Consider the following 18,551-nt stretch of genomic DNA (forward strand, 5'->3'; position numbering starts at 1 on the left):
CGAACAAAGCTAGTGGAGGTGATAGAATTCCAGTAGAGCTATTTCAAATCCTGAAAGATGATGCTGTGAAAAGTGCTGCACCCAATATATCAGAAAATTTGTAAAACTCAGCAGTGGCCACAGGACTGGAAAAGGTCAGTTTCCATTCCAATCCCAAAGAAAGGCCATGCCAAAGAATGCTCAAACTACCCCACAATTGCATTCATCTCACATGCTAGTACAGTAATGCTCAAAATTCTCCAAGCCAGGCTTCAACAATACGTGAACTTCCTGATGTTCAAGCTGGTTTTAGAAAAGGCAGAGGAACCAGAGATCAAATTGCCAACATCTGCTGGATCATGGAAAAAGCAAGAGTTCCAGAAAAACATCTATTTCTGCTTTATTGACTATGCCAAAGCCTTTGACTGTGTGGATCACAATAAACTGTGGGAAATTCTTCAAGAGATGGGAATACCAGACCACCTGACCTGCCTCTTGAGAAATCTGTATGCAGGTCAGGAAGCAACAGTTAGAACTGGACATGGAACAACAGACTGGTTCCAAATAGGAAAAGGAGTGCGTCAAGGCTGATATTGTCACCCTGGTTATTTAACTTATATGCAGAGTACATCATGAGAAAAACTGGACTGGAAGAAACACAAGCTGGAATCAAGATTGCCGGGAGAAATATCAATAACCTCAGATATGGGGATGACACCACCCTTATGGCAGAAAGTGAAGAGGAACTAAAACGCCTCTTGATGAAAGTGAAAGAAGAGAGTGAAAAAGTTGGCTTAAAGCTCAACATTCAGAAAACGAAGATCATGGCATCTGGTCCCATCACTTCATGGGAAATAGATGGGGAAACAGTGGAAAGTGTCAGACTTTATTTTTATAGGCTCCAAAATCACTGCAGATGGTGACTGCAGCCGTGAAATTTAAAGACGCTTATCCTTGGAAGAAAAGTTATGACCAACATAGATAGCATATTCAAAAGCAGAGACATTAGTTTGCCGACTAAGGTCCGTCTAGTCAAGGCTATGGTTTTTCCTGTGGTCATGTATGGATGTGAGAGTTGGACTGTGAAGAAGGCTGAGCGCAGAAGAATTGATGCTTTTGAACTGTGGTGTTGGAGAAGACTCTTGAGAGTCCCTTGGACTGCAAGAAGATCCAACCAGTCCATTCTGAAGATCAGCCCTGGGATTTCTTTGGAAAGAATGATGCTAAAGCTGAAACTCCAGTACTTTGGCCACCTCATGTGAAGAGTTGACTCACTGGAAAAGACTCTGATGCTGGGAGGGATTGGGGGCAGGAGGAGAAGGGGATGACAGAGGATAAGATGGCTAGATGGCATCACGGACTCGATGGACGTGAGTCTGAGTGAACTCCGGGAGTTGGTGATGGACAGGAAGGCCTGGCGTGCTACAATTCATGGGATCGCAAAGAGCCGGACACGACTGAGCGACTGAACTGAACTGAAAGCCACAGCAAGGTTTAGAGAGCAATGAGAGTGGTTAAGAGGAAACACTCAGCAAGACAATAGAAAAAACTGTTAGTCACAAGAACATGAGAAACTATGTTAAGGGTGTCGGTAACAGTCCCTGAAGGCACAGTATGGCACAGCTGAATCTATGTATCACAGCTCTAACTCAAAGAGTATAGCAACATCACTCAATAAAGCTTAGGTATTTAAACTATAGAACTGTGCTATTCATTGGAGTGGGGAAAGGAACTGAAGCAGCACTCAATGAATCCAGGGAAGCCCAATGAATAGGCAAGCTGTCCATTTACCAAAATGACTCAAGGGTCGTTTTATTATATCATATGATGTAATAGCTGGAATAAAGATAGCTGGGAGAATTATCAATGACCTCAGATATGCAGATGACACTACCCTTATGGCCGAAAGTGAAGAACTAAAGAGCCTCTTGTTGAAAGAGGAGAGTGAAAAAGTTGGCTTAAAGCTCAACATTCAGAAAATTAAGATCATGGCATCCAGTCCCATCACTTCATGGCAAATAGATGGGGAAACAGTGGCTAACTTTTTCTTTGCTCCAAAATCACTGCAGATGGAGACTGCAGCCATGGTATTAAAAGACGCTTACTCCTTCAAAGGAAAGTTATGACTAACCGAGACCGCATATTAAAAAGCAGAGATATTACTTTGTCAACAAGGGTCCCTCTAGTCAAGGCTATGGTTTTTCCAGTGGTCATGTATGGATGTGAGAATTGGACTATAAAGAAAGCTGAGCACCGAAGAATTGATGCTTTTGAACTGTGGTGTTGGAGAAGACTCTTGAGAGTTCCTTGGACTCCAAGGAGATCCAACCAGTCCATCCTAAAGGAGATCAGTCCTGGGTGTTCACTGGAAGGGCTGATGTTGAAGCTGAAACTCCAATACTTTGGCCACCTGCTGCGAAGAGCTGACTCATTTGAAAAGACCCTGATGCTGAGAAAGAGTGAAGTCAGGAGAAGGGGACACCAGAGGATGAGATGGTTGGATGGCATCACCAACTCAATGGACATGGGTTTGTGTAGACTCCAGCAGTTGGTGATGGACAGGGAGGCCTGGCATGCTGCAGTTCATGGGGTCACAAAGAGTTGGACAAGGCTGAGTGACTGAACTGAACTGAATGAAGTAATAGGGGCTTTCCACATGGATGAGTGGTAAAGAATCTGCTGGCCCATGCAGGAGATAAAGACTCATCTTGGATGCCTGGGTCAGGAAGATCCCCTGGAGAAGGAAATGGCAACCAGCTCCAGTACTTTTGCCTGGAAAATCCCATGGATAAAGCCTGGCAGGCTGTAGTCCACGGGGTGACACACATGACTGAGTGAGCACACACATATGCAAGCATGATGTAATACAGACAGGGCTTAAGAGTGTTAATTTCAATTCATTCAACAAAATCAATTCATGTGGAAGATCTTCCATGAACTTGGTGTTTATTACTAAATAAAAAAATCATTACTATTATTAGCTATTTACCTATTAACTTGCACACTTAATTCCAGTAGTTTTATGAATAACAGCAGGTCTCTATTTGCTTTAATTAATATAACACATTATAGGACTAAATTGGAAACCCAGGGACCTGTATTATAATTACAGATAAGTCAATACAAACGTGTTGCTAGTCATTTGACCTACCTCAACTACCGGTTAAAACCATATACCCAGGGTCCTTTTCAGCTGTACAGTTACTCCTTAGTGTTACTAACAGTACAGATCTTTCAAATAACTTAACATTTTCTTGGTAATTTTTCCACAAGGAAAAAAGCTGGTTTTCACTGAACTGAAAAGAATGTTTTACTCAGTTCAGTTCAGTCCAGTCATGTCTCTTTGCGACCCCATGAACTGCAGCATGCCAGGCCTCCCTGTCCATCACCAACTGCTGGAGTCTACGCAAACCCATGTCCATTGAGTTGGTGATGCCATCCAGCCATCTCATCCTGTCGTCCCCTTCTCCTCCTGCCCCCAATCCCTCCCAGCATCAGAGTCTTTTCCAATGAGTCAACTCTTCACATGAAGTGGCCAAAGTACTGGAGTTTCAGCTTTAGCATCATTCCTTCCAAAGAACACCCAGGGCTGATCTCCTTTAGAATGGACTGGTTGGATCTCCTTGCAGTCCAAGGGACTCTCAAGAGTCTTCTCCAACACCACAGTTCAAAAGCATGGATTCTTCTGCGCTCAGCTTTCTTCACAGTCCAACTCTCACATCCATACATGACCACAGGAAAAACCATAGCCTTGACTAGCATAGAATTTTAATGTCCAGATGGGTCATACCTGCCAATCTTGTAAAAATGAAGATTCACAGACAAGGCTAGAGAGTCTGAGTTTCTAATAAGCTCCCAGATGATACTAACTGCCCTCGGTACAGGGACAACATTTTGAGTAGCAAAGTTCTAGTATCTGAAGAAATTGTAATGCTGACAAGCTTGGCTAGCCCTGATATTCTTACACAATTGCAACTATGAGCAGGAGTAAAACATGACATGGAAAATATCCCAGAAAATCTGATGATGTAATATGTCTGGGATTTGTGCTAATATGGGCGGTAAGTGGACAGAAGAACAAGAAAATTAAGTTGGTAGATGAAGCTGAATGATGGAGGTTTGTTACTATTTTCTAAGCACTAACACCAATTAAAGGGAATACTATTTCTGTCCATTGAAATGAGAGGGAGGCATTAAGTTGCACCAAGGGCGGCTATAATCTAAAGCTAGAAAGGGTACGTCTGTATTTGAGGATCTCACAAATAAAAATTTCCTGTTTACTTTTCACAACTTTGCCTTAGAAGAAAATTGAGACTCAAAAAACTTAAAACAATATTTACTGAAAAGGAATTGATTTAAAAACCTTAAAACTGGTTAAATGTCATGAGATTTGGTAAGGAGCCATTAATGTTCAGATATCCTAATCTTAAAAAAATTATAAAGTGTGTTGAACAAAATATTGTACCATTTAAACATAAATTTTGCAGTATTTTTTTAAAGCCATAGACTACAGAACAAATACCTGGTGTAAATCAACCACTGAGTTTAAAACATACTAAATTCAAGGTAATGATTACCTGTAGAAGGGGGTATATGGGGGTTCAGATTAGGGAGAGTACAAAAATGTCAGTTCAATCTGTTTTAAGTCATATATTAAAATTACACAAAGTATGGGAAGTATTAGGCAGCGAGAATAAATGTGCACAGGTGTTTATTATATGCTCTTCATATTTTTCTGCATATTTGAATACTTCATTTTGTCTTTAATGTGGGGCAATCTCTTTTTGTCTTTAACATTTATACTTTATTTGTAAAATAAAAAAAAAAAAAAAGATAAAGGGAACAAGTGTATTTAGGAAAATAAAGAGTAGCTCCAAAATTAAAGGTTTTGATAACTGGTACACATACTCTAATCCTGTGGCTTAAAATTGAGATTTTTCTACTGAATATGTCTTGAAACAGGTATTTAGCCAAAACAGAAACCCATGTATGTTCAATTTCCCTAAACAGTTCCATATCCTTTTGTCTGAATGAAAAAATTTTCAGATTTATGCTATTTAAAAATATTAAGGCAGTGAGGAAATCTTGATGTCCCAAGCTATTCATGAGACAATCTTTTCTTCCAGTCTCCTTTCATTTGGCTTTGGGATGCATTATAGACTTGCTTTCTATATCTTTTTGCTTTACCAGGTGCAACACTTTTTAAAAACATGAAAAGAAATCTTCCTCTGTGGCAAAAAGAAAGACATTAGGGTGTTATTTATTGCTGATAACTAAGATCTGGCAGACATGAAACTGGCATTGCAACTATTCCTCCTACACAGCAATTTATCAACTGCATAGCATTTCTTCATTCGTACTATTTGAGTTTCACAGTACCTTGTGAGGTGGAAGAGCAGAATTTATTGCCTACATTTTGTATAAATACATAAGGGATACTGAGGCTTAGAAAAGTAACTTGTCCTTTCCCTTCAAACTGTATGGTGATCCAAAATAGAACTAACGAACTAATTAACCACCACATAATTAATAAGGTTAATATTAAAATATTTTGAAGTTAAAATACCTCTAAAGTATTAATATATCTCTAATGTTAACTAAATATGATGATTCCTTATTATCCCTTGTTAAGCTAGGGTGTTCTTAGCTGTTTTCAAATACTAAATTAGATTTCTAACATTAAGTATATGTGAATCCATTCCTTAAGTAGATATTTTTAAAAATCTTGATGTAAAAAGAAATCAGTTTTTCTCTGTTGTAGAAAAAAATCAAGTTACCTCTTAATATTCAAGGTAAGGCCTCTAGGAACAAGCAGCTGTGTCTTAAGAACACTGTTAGCTAGTTTACTCCTCTTATCTTAGAGATATCGAAGAGAGAAGACAGAGGCATCTAAGTGGTAATAATGACAAGGACAAAGCTGTTTTCACATTAACACTTAAAAACAATTTACTATATGCTAAGGACTGAGTTAATGTATGAAAATATTCCAGAATGTCAAAACTCCCACTTCACGGGCTTAAAGTTTGGAAGGAAGGTTGCACTGGAGTGCACTGTAGAAAACTGAAGAATCTGTTACTCCTAGGCAGGAAAAACTTGGGTTTCTGGTCACTCCCCCATCAGAAACACTGGGAACTCTTCCCAGCTTAGTAACGAAGCAACTTCAGTTCCTACACACATTTCAGGACCTCTGTTTTCTTCTTACAAACCAATCCACGCCGTAAGGGACTATCTGAAAAGGGATAGCACCTACTTGATTCCCTGGTGGCTCAGATGGTAAAGAATCTGTTTGCAATGCAGGAGACGGGGGTTCGATCCCTGGGTTGGGAAGATTCCCTAGAGAAGGCAATGGCAGCCTACTCCAGTATTTTTTGCCTGGAAAATTCCATGGACAGAGGAACCTGGAGAGGTACAGTCCAGGGGGTCACAAAGAGTTGGGCACAACAGATCAACTTTCACTTCACTTCAGATATTTCAACTACTGCCCAATCATCCTGAGAAAAACTTCACTTGAAGAAACTGCTCAATTACTAGTCATTCATGGTACAGGTTTTTTTTTTTTCCTTTTTTTTTTTTTAAGATATTAGGCACATCTGCTGTTGCTAGAGTTCTTCTGTACTACAATGATACTTGAAAAAAAAACTGAGATTACTTAGCTTTCAAATCCTCATGTTAATTCAAACGTACAATTATTTTTATTTACTAGACTCTTTTTTTGGAGATAACTAATTATTGCATTAATATAGCACACTGAAAGGTATTGCATACTCCTTCATTTGTTTTTAATTTCCCTAATGTGTGAGTTCTGCATACTTGTCAGTTAGAACAAACTTAAGGAACTTGAGTAACTGCAAAGTTATCTGACACCAATATGCCTAACTGCTGACAAAAGTGAACACCCGCCAAAAAAATTTTAATACAAACAGTACCCTAAGTGAAACCATTTAAAAAGTGAAAACTGTAATTACCCTTAAGTTTTTAAATACCCTAATGTGCATCTTCCCTCCCACCCAAAGCAAAAGCAGATGGTGTGATTCTGTTTCTTCCCAGTAACATCAAGTATCCTTTGTTAAAACTCACAAAGTAGGAAATCTTTAGCAGACACAAAAGATGAAAGATGAAACTGCAGCAAGAGAGCATGGCAAATCCAAAAGATCTATTAGTGCAGAAGTCTACTGGAAAAAAAAACAACAACAACAAAAGAGATAGAAAGAATTAACAAGATACAATAAAAGTTATGTCTTTAAAGCAGTAGATTGTAACAGGGTGGGAAATGTTTAATAGGTGTCCTCCTGAAAAGCAGTTACCATCTTCAAATTAAAAAAAAAAAAAACAGCTGGTATATTTTCACAGCATCTAGATTTATTTATGGTATAAAGTCATAGAATTGTATTATTATTATTCCTTTCCCACCCTGGCAGAGAATAAACATGAATTCAGAAGCACAGTGGAGTGAAAACAAAGAAGAGAGAGAAAAGGCAGCAGAGAAAGACAGAAAAGGTGAATACAGAGCTACAGAAGTGTTTATTGAGCATGCTACAGAGGTAAGCAGAGTACACACAAAAGGAAATTAAACAACCATCAAACCTCCCAACTTTGTTAGAAAATTAATTTTTAATTGTGCCGCTTTCAAACTATACTGAATTTTACATTTCTAAAGATGTAAAAACTCAACTAATAGAAAATATACATGACCATTCTGTCTACATAGATAACAGAATCTATGAATCTTGAAACTAAGTACATCAATTTCAAAAAAGTATTGGTCATTTAAACAGAATCAACAATTCAGATTGACAAGAACTGTTCAAATTAATTTGACCTGTAGATTCTGAGCCATGTTTTTATTAAAGTCAGATCTATTCCTAAATACAAAATATTTTGAAGATTTATTAAAACTGAATATTACAATGCAAGGTAAATTAAGACTAAAGGCACATAAACTTTGGTCCCACCTGGTTGTCAGTTTTAGAAAACTGCCACAAAATTAATCTTCCTGCATATTTTCGCAGTACACTTTCTTTTATCTTTGAAAAATACATGCACCAGTTCCTGAACTAGCTAGACCGGTCTGCACATGCTCAGAAATCCACAACCATATTCCAAATCTTAATTACAAACTAAGGATGGCAATATATATTTAAATGCACATAAGTCATGTCAACTTCAAAACATCTACGAAAAATATTCAGCCACAAACAAGACATTACTTAGTGCTGACATTTATATGATACGTCCCACAAGAGTGTGTACAAAAAGGTTAAGATTCCACAATGCTTTTCCACATAGGGCTCAAACTTACAGAAATCACTTTGTTGTCTTAAGAAAGTAATACTCTGCATCTTGTTAATTTTAACTAATGCCTACATTCATAACTGAATCTAGACCAGAATTGTGAGATACAAAAGGCCAATGTTTTTTTAAAGCAATAAAGCCTAAGGTAGTAAAAACTGAAAAAATAAAAAATGCTGCTTTATTCTTTCAATATCATGTATCTTATTTGATTAAATAAAGAAATATGACAAGCCGATAATTCAAAATAAGTTCCAAGCAGGAGGGAAAAAAAACTTAACCTTTTTACACACCCCTGCCTAAACATATTGTTAATTCCCATTTAACAATGTGCCCTAGACAACCAATTCCTTTTTTCTAGTAAATGCACAACAGCAACACTAGTTTCCTTTTTAAGGCACGTATGTCAACTAAGTTGAAAAAGGAAAGTAAAATTAAACTAAAATTTCAAACAGACAAAAATGGCTTCCCTACAGAACAGATGAAAGAGAGCAGTTAATAACTCTGCCTTTACATACGCCATTTCATTTTTATAACCAAGGAATGATAACAGCATGGAAAAAAAAAAACAAAAACAAAAAATCAAACTCTGGTCCCCACTTTTCTGAACAGTCAATAGGTGATGACACCAAACAATGTGATTCACCCTCAATCTTCATCTCCCCCCTTTTTTAAATTGTTGACTTGGAGAAAGACACTCTCAGATGATGGTTTTCACCAAGGTTATAATTATGAAGATCAATCAAGGCCTGAATAGCTTCTTCCACTGTTGCCATCTGAAGAAGAGCCATTTTGTGATCTCTTCTGAAACAAAATTATGAAATTAGATACTTCATAAAAATCAGAATGGCTTAAATACTTTTGCTCATTTCAGGATCAAAAGATATCTAGAAATGAAAACAACTACTTGAAGAAAACTTTTACTTCTACCAAGTCACTAATTTAAAGACAAGAAAGCTTGCTTACTGAAAAAACTTAAATGCTTTCACAGTGCCCCCAGTGTTAGCAAACAGTGTTCGGAGATCTTCTTCTGCTACTGAAGGACTGGGAAAATTAGATGGAAAAAAAAAAGTAAAAACATTATTAAAAAAATTTTACATTTTATTCCTAAAATGTATATCCTTAATAAACTACTCCGTCTTTAATACTTACGGGATATTGGATAGGTGAAGGGTTGCAGAAGGAGGGAAAATATTCTGAAAATTTTTGGATCCAGGTTTCTTAAAACGATGCAATGGGGAATTACCAAAATCTTTTGTTAGCCCTTGATCATCAAGTCCCTCTCGAGGTAGTTGTACAGTCTGATGTTTAGACAGAGTAACACGAATAATTTTTCCATACATCTTCTGTCCATTAAGATGATTCATGGCTATAAAGAGGAAGAATGCCTATTAATACACAATATCAATATTCAAAGCAAAAATATTACAATAATTCTTAGAATAGTTGAAGTACCTAATTTTCCTATGGTTTTAAAATAAATCACGAATTTATAATAGCCACTGGTGACAAAACAAATTCATTTGCACTCAACAAGGCACTGAGGCAAAGAAGCCAGCTTCTTTCATAGAATGAAAATCCAGAATGAGTATCTTTCTTGACAGTCCTGCTGATAATGCCCAAGAAACTAACTTTTTCTCCCTTCTGCTCCATATCCTTCCTAATTGCCAAGTTCTATGAAACCCTTTCTCCTACTTATCCCTCAAATTCATCTATTTCTACACTTTTCACTGCCATAACTTTTTATCTGTATAACTCAAATCAGTCTTCCGATCTGTCTTGTTGGATTTTTCTCTATGTTCCTCCATTTTATACAAATCTATGTCACTACCTGCTTAAAATCCTTAGGGATGAAGCCTCAACTTATTCTTCAACATGTCTTCTACATTTCTCAGTCTGACCCTAACATCTTTATTAAGCCTCCCTGAATAAATATTTTATTGATGATTTATAATACTAGTAACTTTGTTAGCGTTGAGAATCAAAGGATAAGATAAAAACCATCCTGACCCTCATGGAACTTACAGTATCTTAGTACTATCTTCCTTGTACTTAAGTTTTCAGGTGTACAAAACATTTTTTTTGAAACAAATACTAGTATTTTGCCTTTAGCCTGGTGCATGCTTTTCTATTTATAACAACTTCCTATCTCCTACACTAACTTTCCTAAGCTATTTGTCAGTGTTACTTCCTAGGACCCTTTCTTCACTCTTCAGAAAAGGTTCAGAATCTTACTAGATAGTCCCCATACAGTTCTATTTCTTTTTATAAATTCATCACATTTTAATTATTATCCTCCTTCAGACTGTAAGATACATGAAAGCGGGAACAAGTGTCTCTACCCCAGCACACAGCACAGTGCCTAAACACAGAACACCACATGCCTACTTCTTGAGGCAGCAGTTGGGTTACTTTTGAACTAAATGAACTGGTCTGAGATTAGAGAACAGTTATATGTTTTATGTTTTATTCAAGTAGTCACAACTGAAGAAAACCATGTCATAAGTCATATAGTTTAGCTAAACTGAACGTCTATTTGACTACTCAAATCAAAGTATTAGCGTATTAACAACAGAGAGGTAAAGACAATATATGGAAGAGCAGGGAACTGAGAACAAAATCCCTACTCTCAAATGTTTTTAATTTGATTAGTACACTACAGTACACAGTCTGACACAGGAGATACCCAGAACTTGTTAAATCCATGCATCTTGTCATACTTACTTGTATAGAATAAACCAGTTAAATATAAAACAGGTCTGAAAAGGAAAATGCTATAAAAGTATAAGGTACCATTCTGAAAAATCTTTTTCATTTATAGCATCCCTAGTTTGTAAAGACAAATTTACTCTTCCAGTTATAAGATAAAGAGGTACTAAGGAAGTAATGTACAACATGACAAATATATTTAACACTGCTGCATGTTATAAATACTCCCTCTAGAGCACATTTTGCTAGAGAGTAGGTAAAGATCTCTTATGAAAAACTAAGTATACTTTAGAGATGGCAGCTACACATGAACTAAAAACAGTTGAGGCTCTTTTGTAAGTAGTTCTTGAAAATATGAATTGGAGAAATAAGAATTATTTTAACAAAGAACTACTCTTTGGTACTTCCTGAGAATTCATTTAATCAATGAAGATCAGTACACTATTTCAAACATAATTTACAAATTCTATTATTCCTAGACTACCTAATTTATGAAAATTCTAGTATATTAATTAAATAGGCTATTGTAGAAATGGAAACACCTTTACTGTCTGCAAATTTTAACATTCTGGTCTAAAATGATTTAACATGGCCTCTAAGATGTGCAAAAATTCCATTCACATTTGAATACTACTGACTATACCTTGCCATTTCTCCTTCCCATACTACTTTCTGAACATAAAAATATTTGCTTATATTATAAAACAACTGAGTATTTCCCAAATAGAGTCCCATGAAAACCAAAAAGAAGAGTCCACAAACAAAGTATATTATATTAAAAAAAGTTTCACTTATTTTTTTCAATAGCACATACTAGTTTTCTGCATAGGATTTGTGTGTGTTTTAAAGTCATTAATGGTTTGAGTCCATATTTTTATGGACATATACTTCAAGAAAGCAAAATCTAACCTAGCAGCAATGAGAAATTTGCCACTACAGATAGTCCAAAAACTACGTCATGCTATTAGTAAGCAAAGCTTTAGTGAAAAGATAAAAATTTTATCTTTTATAATTTATAAAAATTAGGGATAAAAGATTTTAAAATGTAAATAAATACTGTTAGGCAGTGAATTGCATTATCCCAAACTTCATATACTGAAGCTTTAACCCCTCAATGTGACTGTTTGGAGGCAGGGCCTTTACTGAGGGAATTTAGGTTAAAAGAGGTCATAAGGGTGAGGCCCTAATCCAGTAAGACTGATGTCTTTGTACAGGAAAAGATATCAGCACCTTAGAGGCTGAGGAAGGTTCCCAGGAAAGGCCATGTGAGGACATATGGAGAAGGGAGCTGGTCTGCAAGCCAGGAAGAAAGTCCTCTCCAGAAACCACATCTGTTCTCACCTAACTACTAGTCTCCAAACTTAAGAATAAATTTCTGTTGTTTTAGTCACTCAGTTTGTTGTATTTTGTTCTGGTAGCCCAAGCAGACTAATACAAGTATAGTAAAAATTAAAGCATCACTTATTTAAACAGTCCTTATATAAGAAACCAAAAAGTATCCAGAAGAATTTGATTGAATAGGTACTTTCAACCATAATGACTGTGTATCCCTTATTTATAAGGGTAATGTGGAAAGACTGAAAGCAAAAGGAGAAGGGGGTGGCAGACGATGAGATCACTAGATAGCATCACTGATTTAAAGGACGTGAATTTGACCAAACTCTGGTAGATAGTGGAAGACAGAGGAGCCTGGTGTGCAGAGAATCGAACACCACTTAGCAAATGAACAACAACAAACACCACCCACATCTCACACAATGAGAAAAAAGAAATCAAACATGTGAGAATGCTTTGTCAACTATGAAACACAGTAAAAGGCTTCTTATAAAGCACATAACAATGGCAATGACTATCCCTAACCAGAATACAGAAGTGTACATAAGCAGATAAAAAAGAAAGGAATAATGAGCATCTATGACATAATCAAGGAGATTCCCTGGTGGCTCAGATGGTAAAAAATCTGCCTGCAATGCAGGAGGAGACCTGCTCTTGATCCCCAGGTCAGAAATATCACTGGAGAAGGGAATGGCAACCCACTCTAGTATTCTTGCCTGGGACATTTCATGGACAGAGGAGCCTGGCAGGCTATAGTCCATGGAGTGGCAAAGAGTCATACAGGATTGAATAACACACACACACACACACACACACACACACAATGACACAATCAGCACTTTTACAAAACTTCCACTAAAGATAGACATCTCCATTTTTTAAAATGGAAAGCCAGATATATAAAATTTTATACATTGCCTGCTGCTGCTAAGTCACTTCAGTCATGTCCGACTGTGCGACACCATAGATGGCAGCCCACCAGGCTCCTCTGTCCCTGGGATTCTCCAGGCAAGAATACTGGAGTGGGTTGCCATTTCCTTCTCTAATGCATAAAAGTAAAAAGTGAAAATGAAGTCACTCAGTCATGTCTGACTCTTAGCAACAACCAAGGACTATAGCCTACCAGGCTCCTCCGTCCATGGGATTTCCCAGGCAAAAGTACTGGTGTGGGTTGCCAGCAATACATTGCCTGGGCTACCCTAATAGCTGCTAAAAACTGAATTTCAAACTTCTATCTGATGCCAAAGGCTAAAAGGTCTGGTTTATCATGTTGTTAGTCTGTGAATCTCACTGGATATAATAGCAAAAATACACTAGTTTTTACACCAAAAATGGCAAATTTCAAAATTAATAATGTGAGTACACACGGTGTGAAGTACCATCATCCCCGAATCTTAACGAACAGAATTATAAGCTAACATCATACTGACATTTACAGTCAATCACACTGTGAATATGCAACTACCTTCTGGATTTATCTGATTTGACTTTGTGCATGAAACTGAATGAGATGCTAATTAAGTGATCAATCATTTATCTAATAATATAAGTGCAACTTGTTGAAGTACATTTTAAGGTTCCAAAAAGGATTAAAGTGGGGCATCTGGTTTTTCATTTTATAGTAACCTGGAATCTCTAAAATACACTTCATGTCACTCTTTACTACGTTCTGTCAAATACTTTCAAATGACCTTAGAAGAATTAAATTAACATGGTGTTAATCAGGATTCCATGGACTATATTAACAGTTAACTTCAATTATAAGGAGTAACCAGAAATGAAAAATGCTAAGAATCTTTTAATACATATATCATAATTCTTAGGTGAAACTGTTATTTCAATCTTGAAACCAAAACCTTTTTCCATTAAACTCCAAGCAAGAAATGGTAATAGCAAAAATACAAATATGTTCATGTACAACTATTCACGTTAAAATATGAAAATTAACATGACACCGTGAACCCTGGCTATTAATAAACGGTTTCTTCCTGATATAAAGGAGTCTGTTTTTATTCGCAGGTTTACATTATACATTTGACATCAGACTGAAGCCGTCAGATGACACACAGTTCACTCTTACCCAGCTGTGACTGGTTCCCATCAGCCATCTGTATTAGAGCACTGTCTTTCTTATTGTACAAAATCTTCACACGCTGCACATCTCCATAAACACCTTTTTTGAAGCCACAGAGAGGTAATCCAAAAATGGAATTAATTTTTACATGCAAGTCAGCTAAAGATTATCTTTCTGACATATTAATGAAACATTCAGACATCAACATGATCACTCATTCAAACTCATCATTCTCACCAATGAATAAAGAAGATCAAGATTTTGAACAGTGAATTTTGAAAAGAATAATTTCTGATAAACCCTCAAAGCTATGTGAATGATATTAAATTAAAGACCATGCAAAATAAATCAGCATGCATTAAAACAAATTTTGTGTCTATGGAAAGTTTTAAATAGCAAAGAAAAATAGCAAAAGATTTACTATTCAACTTTAAGCCAAAGTGCTAGCTACAAATAAGAATTAAGGTGAAACAAAAATCAAATCAATAATAAAAGTATAGTGCTAACAATAACATACCGAAGAGGGTAAACAGACTTTGGGGCGTAACCATCTTTAGAAGGAGAGAAGAGCAAGCAGCGTAAGACAAGAAGAGAGAAGAGTCGAGGAAGAGCGGAGATGAACAGATCATCCATAACGAAGGGTGGTTCCCGCAGAATGGTGAGGTGGTCATGGATCATGGTTCAAGGCGGTTAATTGGGGCAAGTTGGTCCGAGGAACATTTGTTCAAGCACAGAAGCATGAACATAGGGAATGGAGACAGGGAATGAAGACAAGGACAAGGAAAATAAAGGATAAGACAGGGAAGGGAATGGGCATTTGGGAAAAGACAAGGAAAGGGAAGGTGAACACACAGGGAAAAGGATGAAATGGGGAAGGGAAACAGCAATGCAGAAGAAAAAAATAAGGAATTGGGGAACAAAAAAAAAAATAAAATATAGGTCAGTACATAGGAAATGCAGGATTTGGTCAGAAAATGGTTGGTTTATGTACTGTACAAGAAAAACTGAGTAAAATGTAGTCATCCAAGACAAATATGGGTAAAGTACATCTATATCAAAGAGTAAATTACAGCATTTCATCTCAACATAGGGAAGGAAAGCATGCATAGGAATTTTAAACTTTGAACTTTTAACTGCATAAGCATGGCTGGTTATGAAATGCAGGCAAAATTCTAAAAAAGAAAAACAAAGGCACTCTGATTCAAACATTTTAGCATGCACAACTGTGAATGACTATAGTATTAAATGATAAAATAGCTTAACGTTCATATTAACAGAGGCCAATTAAAAATGAAATATTCAAATTAGACATCATAAACTGATACACTGAGCTTCCCACATTTCATACCAGCTTCCATAGCAATCAAAATAAAATATACCAGACATAAGATGTACAACTAAAGAAAATAACTCAGCAATACATTTTATTTAACAGGGTGGGAGGGGTTTGGGGAGAGGTAAAGTTGAAAAATATTTTTAGAAGACAATGACTAATAACTGCAAAGAAAAAATTACTAAGAAAGACTGGAAGAGTGCCTCATCAAGATCTTTGGAAGAACCTTCAAAGAAAAATGTATTAGAGTAGTTCACATAAAATAAGATTTAAAAAAATGCAATGACACATAAGCATGAAATGAACAAGCAAACAATTAGAAAAGGCAAAGAGCAAAATTGTTTTACAGTTACATCTGCAAATTAGATATTTGCCTTTGAGAACAACAAAAAGATAAAAAGCCAAACTACAGTACTTCACCATATTTTTCTTAGGAAAAATAGGTAGTTAGTTTAAAATATATATATATATATATATAAAAAGAGATATGACTAGCTACAGAAATAAAGTATTACCTAAACAAGTACATAGATTTTATTTGGAAGTAGAAACACACAGAAAATACTTTGACTAATGAATGTACATAAAAAGAAAGGCAAGTGCAAAATGAAATAAACATGAAAAACTTTCACAAATGAAATGGAGTTAAAAAATAGACATTAGAAAATTATTTTACTAACCTCTTCATTTAAATTGCTAACCAACAGGACTGTATTGCCACCAGCTGAGACTCCAGGCATACCCACTCGGCCAGCAGCAGCTGCAGCAGCTGCTGCAGCAGCGTTTGGAATAGCCAAAGGACTCAGAGCTCCTGGAACAGCTGCAACAGGAAGCCCTAATTTTAAAATAAAGCATATTTTACGAAACACACACAAGTCGTTTACAAAAACCAATTTAAGCACGATGGCTGATGGCTTGGGGCTGACCGTTCCAAATGGTTCCTGAAAGTTAATTTTTATAACATTTAGAAAAATTGGTTGTTGTAAGTAGCAGAGAAAATTCACTGGTTTCAATGAAATCATTAAGTATTAGAACCAAGGTACATACCTGTATTATGTCACAAATTAAATATATAACATTCCATTTCCTATGGAAAAGCAAACAAAGCAAAAAGAATGTACTTCCAAGTCAGAGACTTGTAAAATTCACTTCCATGGTTCACACAGTGAGGAGTCAAATCTAAAAAAAATAACAAGTGCTATCTTCTTCATAAACTTACTTGAAATCAGACAATTATAGCTCACAAAACATATATAGCAAATCCTTCATTCTTAGAAACAAATCACCCTGAACATACATTATATAATGTATTCAACTGACCTAAAGAAAATCTTACCAAAATTTGTTTTCCTTAATTCCATACTCAGGTAGGTGTAAGTTTTTCAAACACAACACTTGCCCCACAGAAAGAATAAGAAAAAGTCAACATAGCACACCAGCATTTTCCTATGCTTTACCTACCAGTGTGAACATTTCCTTCTTATTTCTAGTGTTCTACTTTCTAGTCTTACTATTGCTCTGTCATCTTCAGGATTCTTCATTTATTCCACAGAATTCCCTTTGTCTCAGCATCTTTAATCTACTTTTCAACAATTAATAAACTTTGATTCCTTTCAGTCCTTATATTCTTACACACTAGCTTATTTCTTAATAAATATCAGTTCACTAAAGAAACAAATTACATGTTTTTTTTCTTCCCATGATAAAGGAGATAAACATTCAACCTATATAAAATTAATTCATGACATACCTGGGTAGAACTGGCCTTAGTACTGTTGTCCCATAAGTTCATGTTTTATTTCTTCTTTTCAGCTTTCTTGTACATGTCATAAGGATGTACTGTTAACTCTGGTGTCAGATCTTAACTCTTTCAGCCAGGTTTGTTTATGTGTTTACTTTACAGAAACTACTATGACCTTTTATTGGCAGGCTGAAGCTTCTTCCAGATTGACAATTCTTAACCTCTTTAGTTTTTGACTTGGAAAAATTTTCTCTCTGATTTGCTTTGATCTTTACTGAGCACCTTTCATCAGTGGAATGGTGTTTCTCATATATATTCAAGCTCTGGGTGAGTTTACAGTTTTTCTCCCCCAATACAATATTTTGGGAGTCCCCCCTTTTTATTATTTCTTCACTTTTATTTTTTAGATTTTTCACTCTTTGTTTTGGAAAATTTCCAACATATACACAAGTACAGAGATTAGAATAATGAGCCCCATGTATCCATCATAACTGTTTAACAATTACTAACTTAAGGCCAATCTTGTTTCATTTACTCATCAATTTTATTTTTAAAGTAAATGCAGAAATAAGGATCTAATTTTAACACAGAAACTCCTCATGTCTAATAATTACTATACATACTAAGTAACCTTTAGCACCTTTTAGGATCTACCACTTATTCTATGGTATTACTAACTTCTCCATGTCAAATACCATAGATCCCATTATATTTCATAGGTTGTTTCCATTTAACATTCAATGGATATCTTAAAATGCTCCCAATGTAATGATACATTCCAAATTCCTATGTACTCACAGTCATTTTGTTCCTGCATATTCTGAGATATGTAGGTTCCCAAATTTATAGTTCTAAGTAAGTTTTCTTTGTTGTTAATTCAAGAAAAACTATTAATTAATGAAACACGTATAAAACATCAATACATTCGATATATCAGTCTACACACAAGTCTAGGTAAACAAACACTTCCTTTCTATAGAAAATGGTTTCTTCTAAAATATATCTCTATCATGCCAATACACAATTAAACAATCATAAAACTTCACTAAAATATTCAAAGACGATGGAAATTTTGTTCAAAGAAACTTATA

General features: G+C 35.8%; 1 protein-coding gene across 4 annotated transcripts in view; it reads right to left on the reverse strand.

The window, feature by feature from the left end:
- Positions 1–7,318: 7,318 nt before the first annotated feature.
- Positions 7,319–18,551, reverse strand: part of PTBP2 (polypyrimidine tract binding protein 2) — an 84,635-nt gene continuing 73,402 nt past the window's right edge. The window contains exons 9-14 of one of the 4 annotated variants that reach the window (XM_040232248.1): positions 16,400–16,554; positions 14,904–14,937; positions 14,393–14,485; positions 9,421–9,637; positions 9,235–9,312; positions 7,319–9,072 (exon numbers count right to left, since the gene is read on the reverse strand). In XM_040232248.1, coding sequence (XP_040088182.1) covers positions 8,940–9,072; positions 9,235–9,312; positions 9,421–9,637; positions 14,393–14,485; positions 14,904–14,937; positions 16,400–16,554 — 710 coding nt within the window. In that variant the 3' untranslated portion in view covers positions 7,319–8,939. The remainder of the gene's footprint in view (positions 9,073–9,234; positions 9,313–9,420; positions 9,638–14,392; positions 14,486–14,903; positions 14,938–16,399; positions 16,555–18,551) is intronic. The other 3 variants (XM_040232249.1, XM_040232250.1, XM_040232251.1) reach the window with 3 other exon arrangements.

This window comes from Oryx dammah, unplaced genomic scaffold, assembly GCF_014754425.2.
Source record: "Oryx dammah isolate SB20612 unplaced genomic scaffold, SCBI_Odam_1.1 HiC_scaffold_28, whole genome shotgun sequence".
NCBI classification, from domain to species: Eukaryota; Metazoa; Chordata; class Mammalia; order Artiodactyla; family Bovidae; genus Oryx; species Oryx dammah.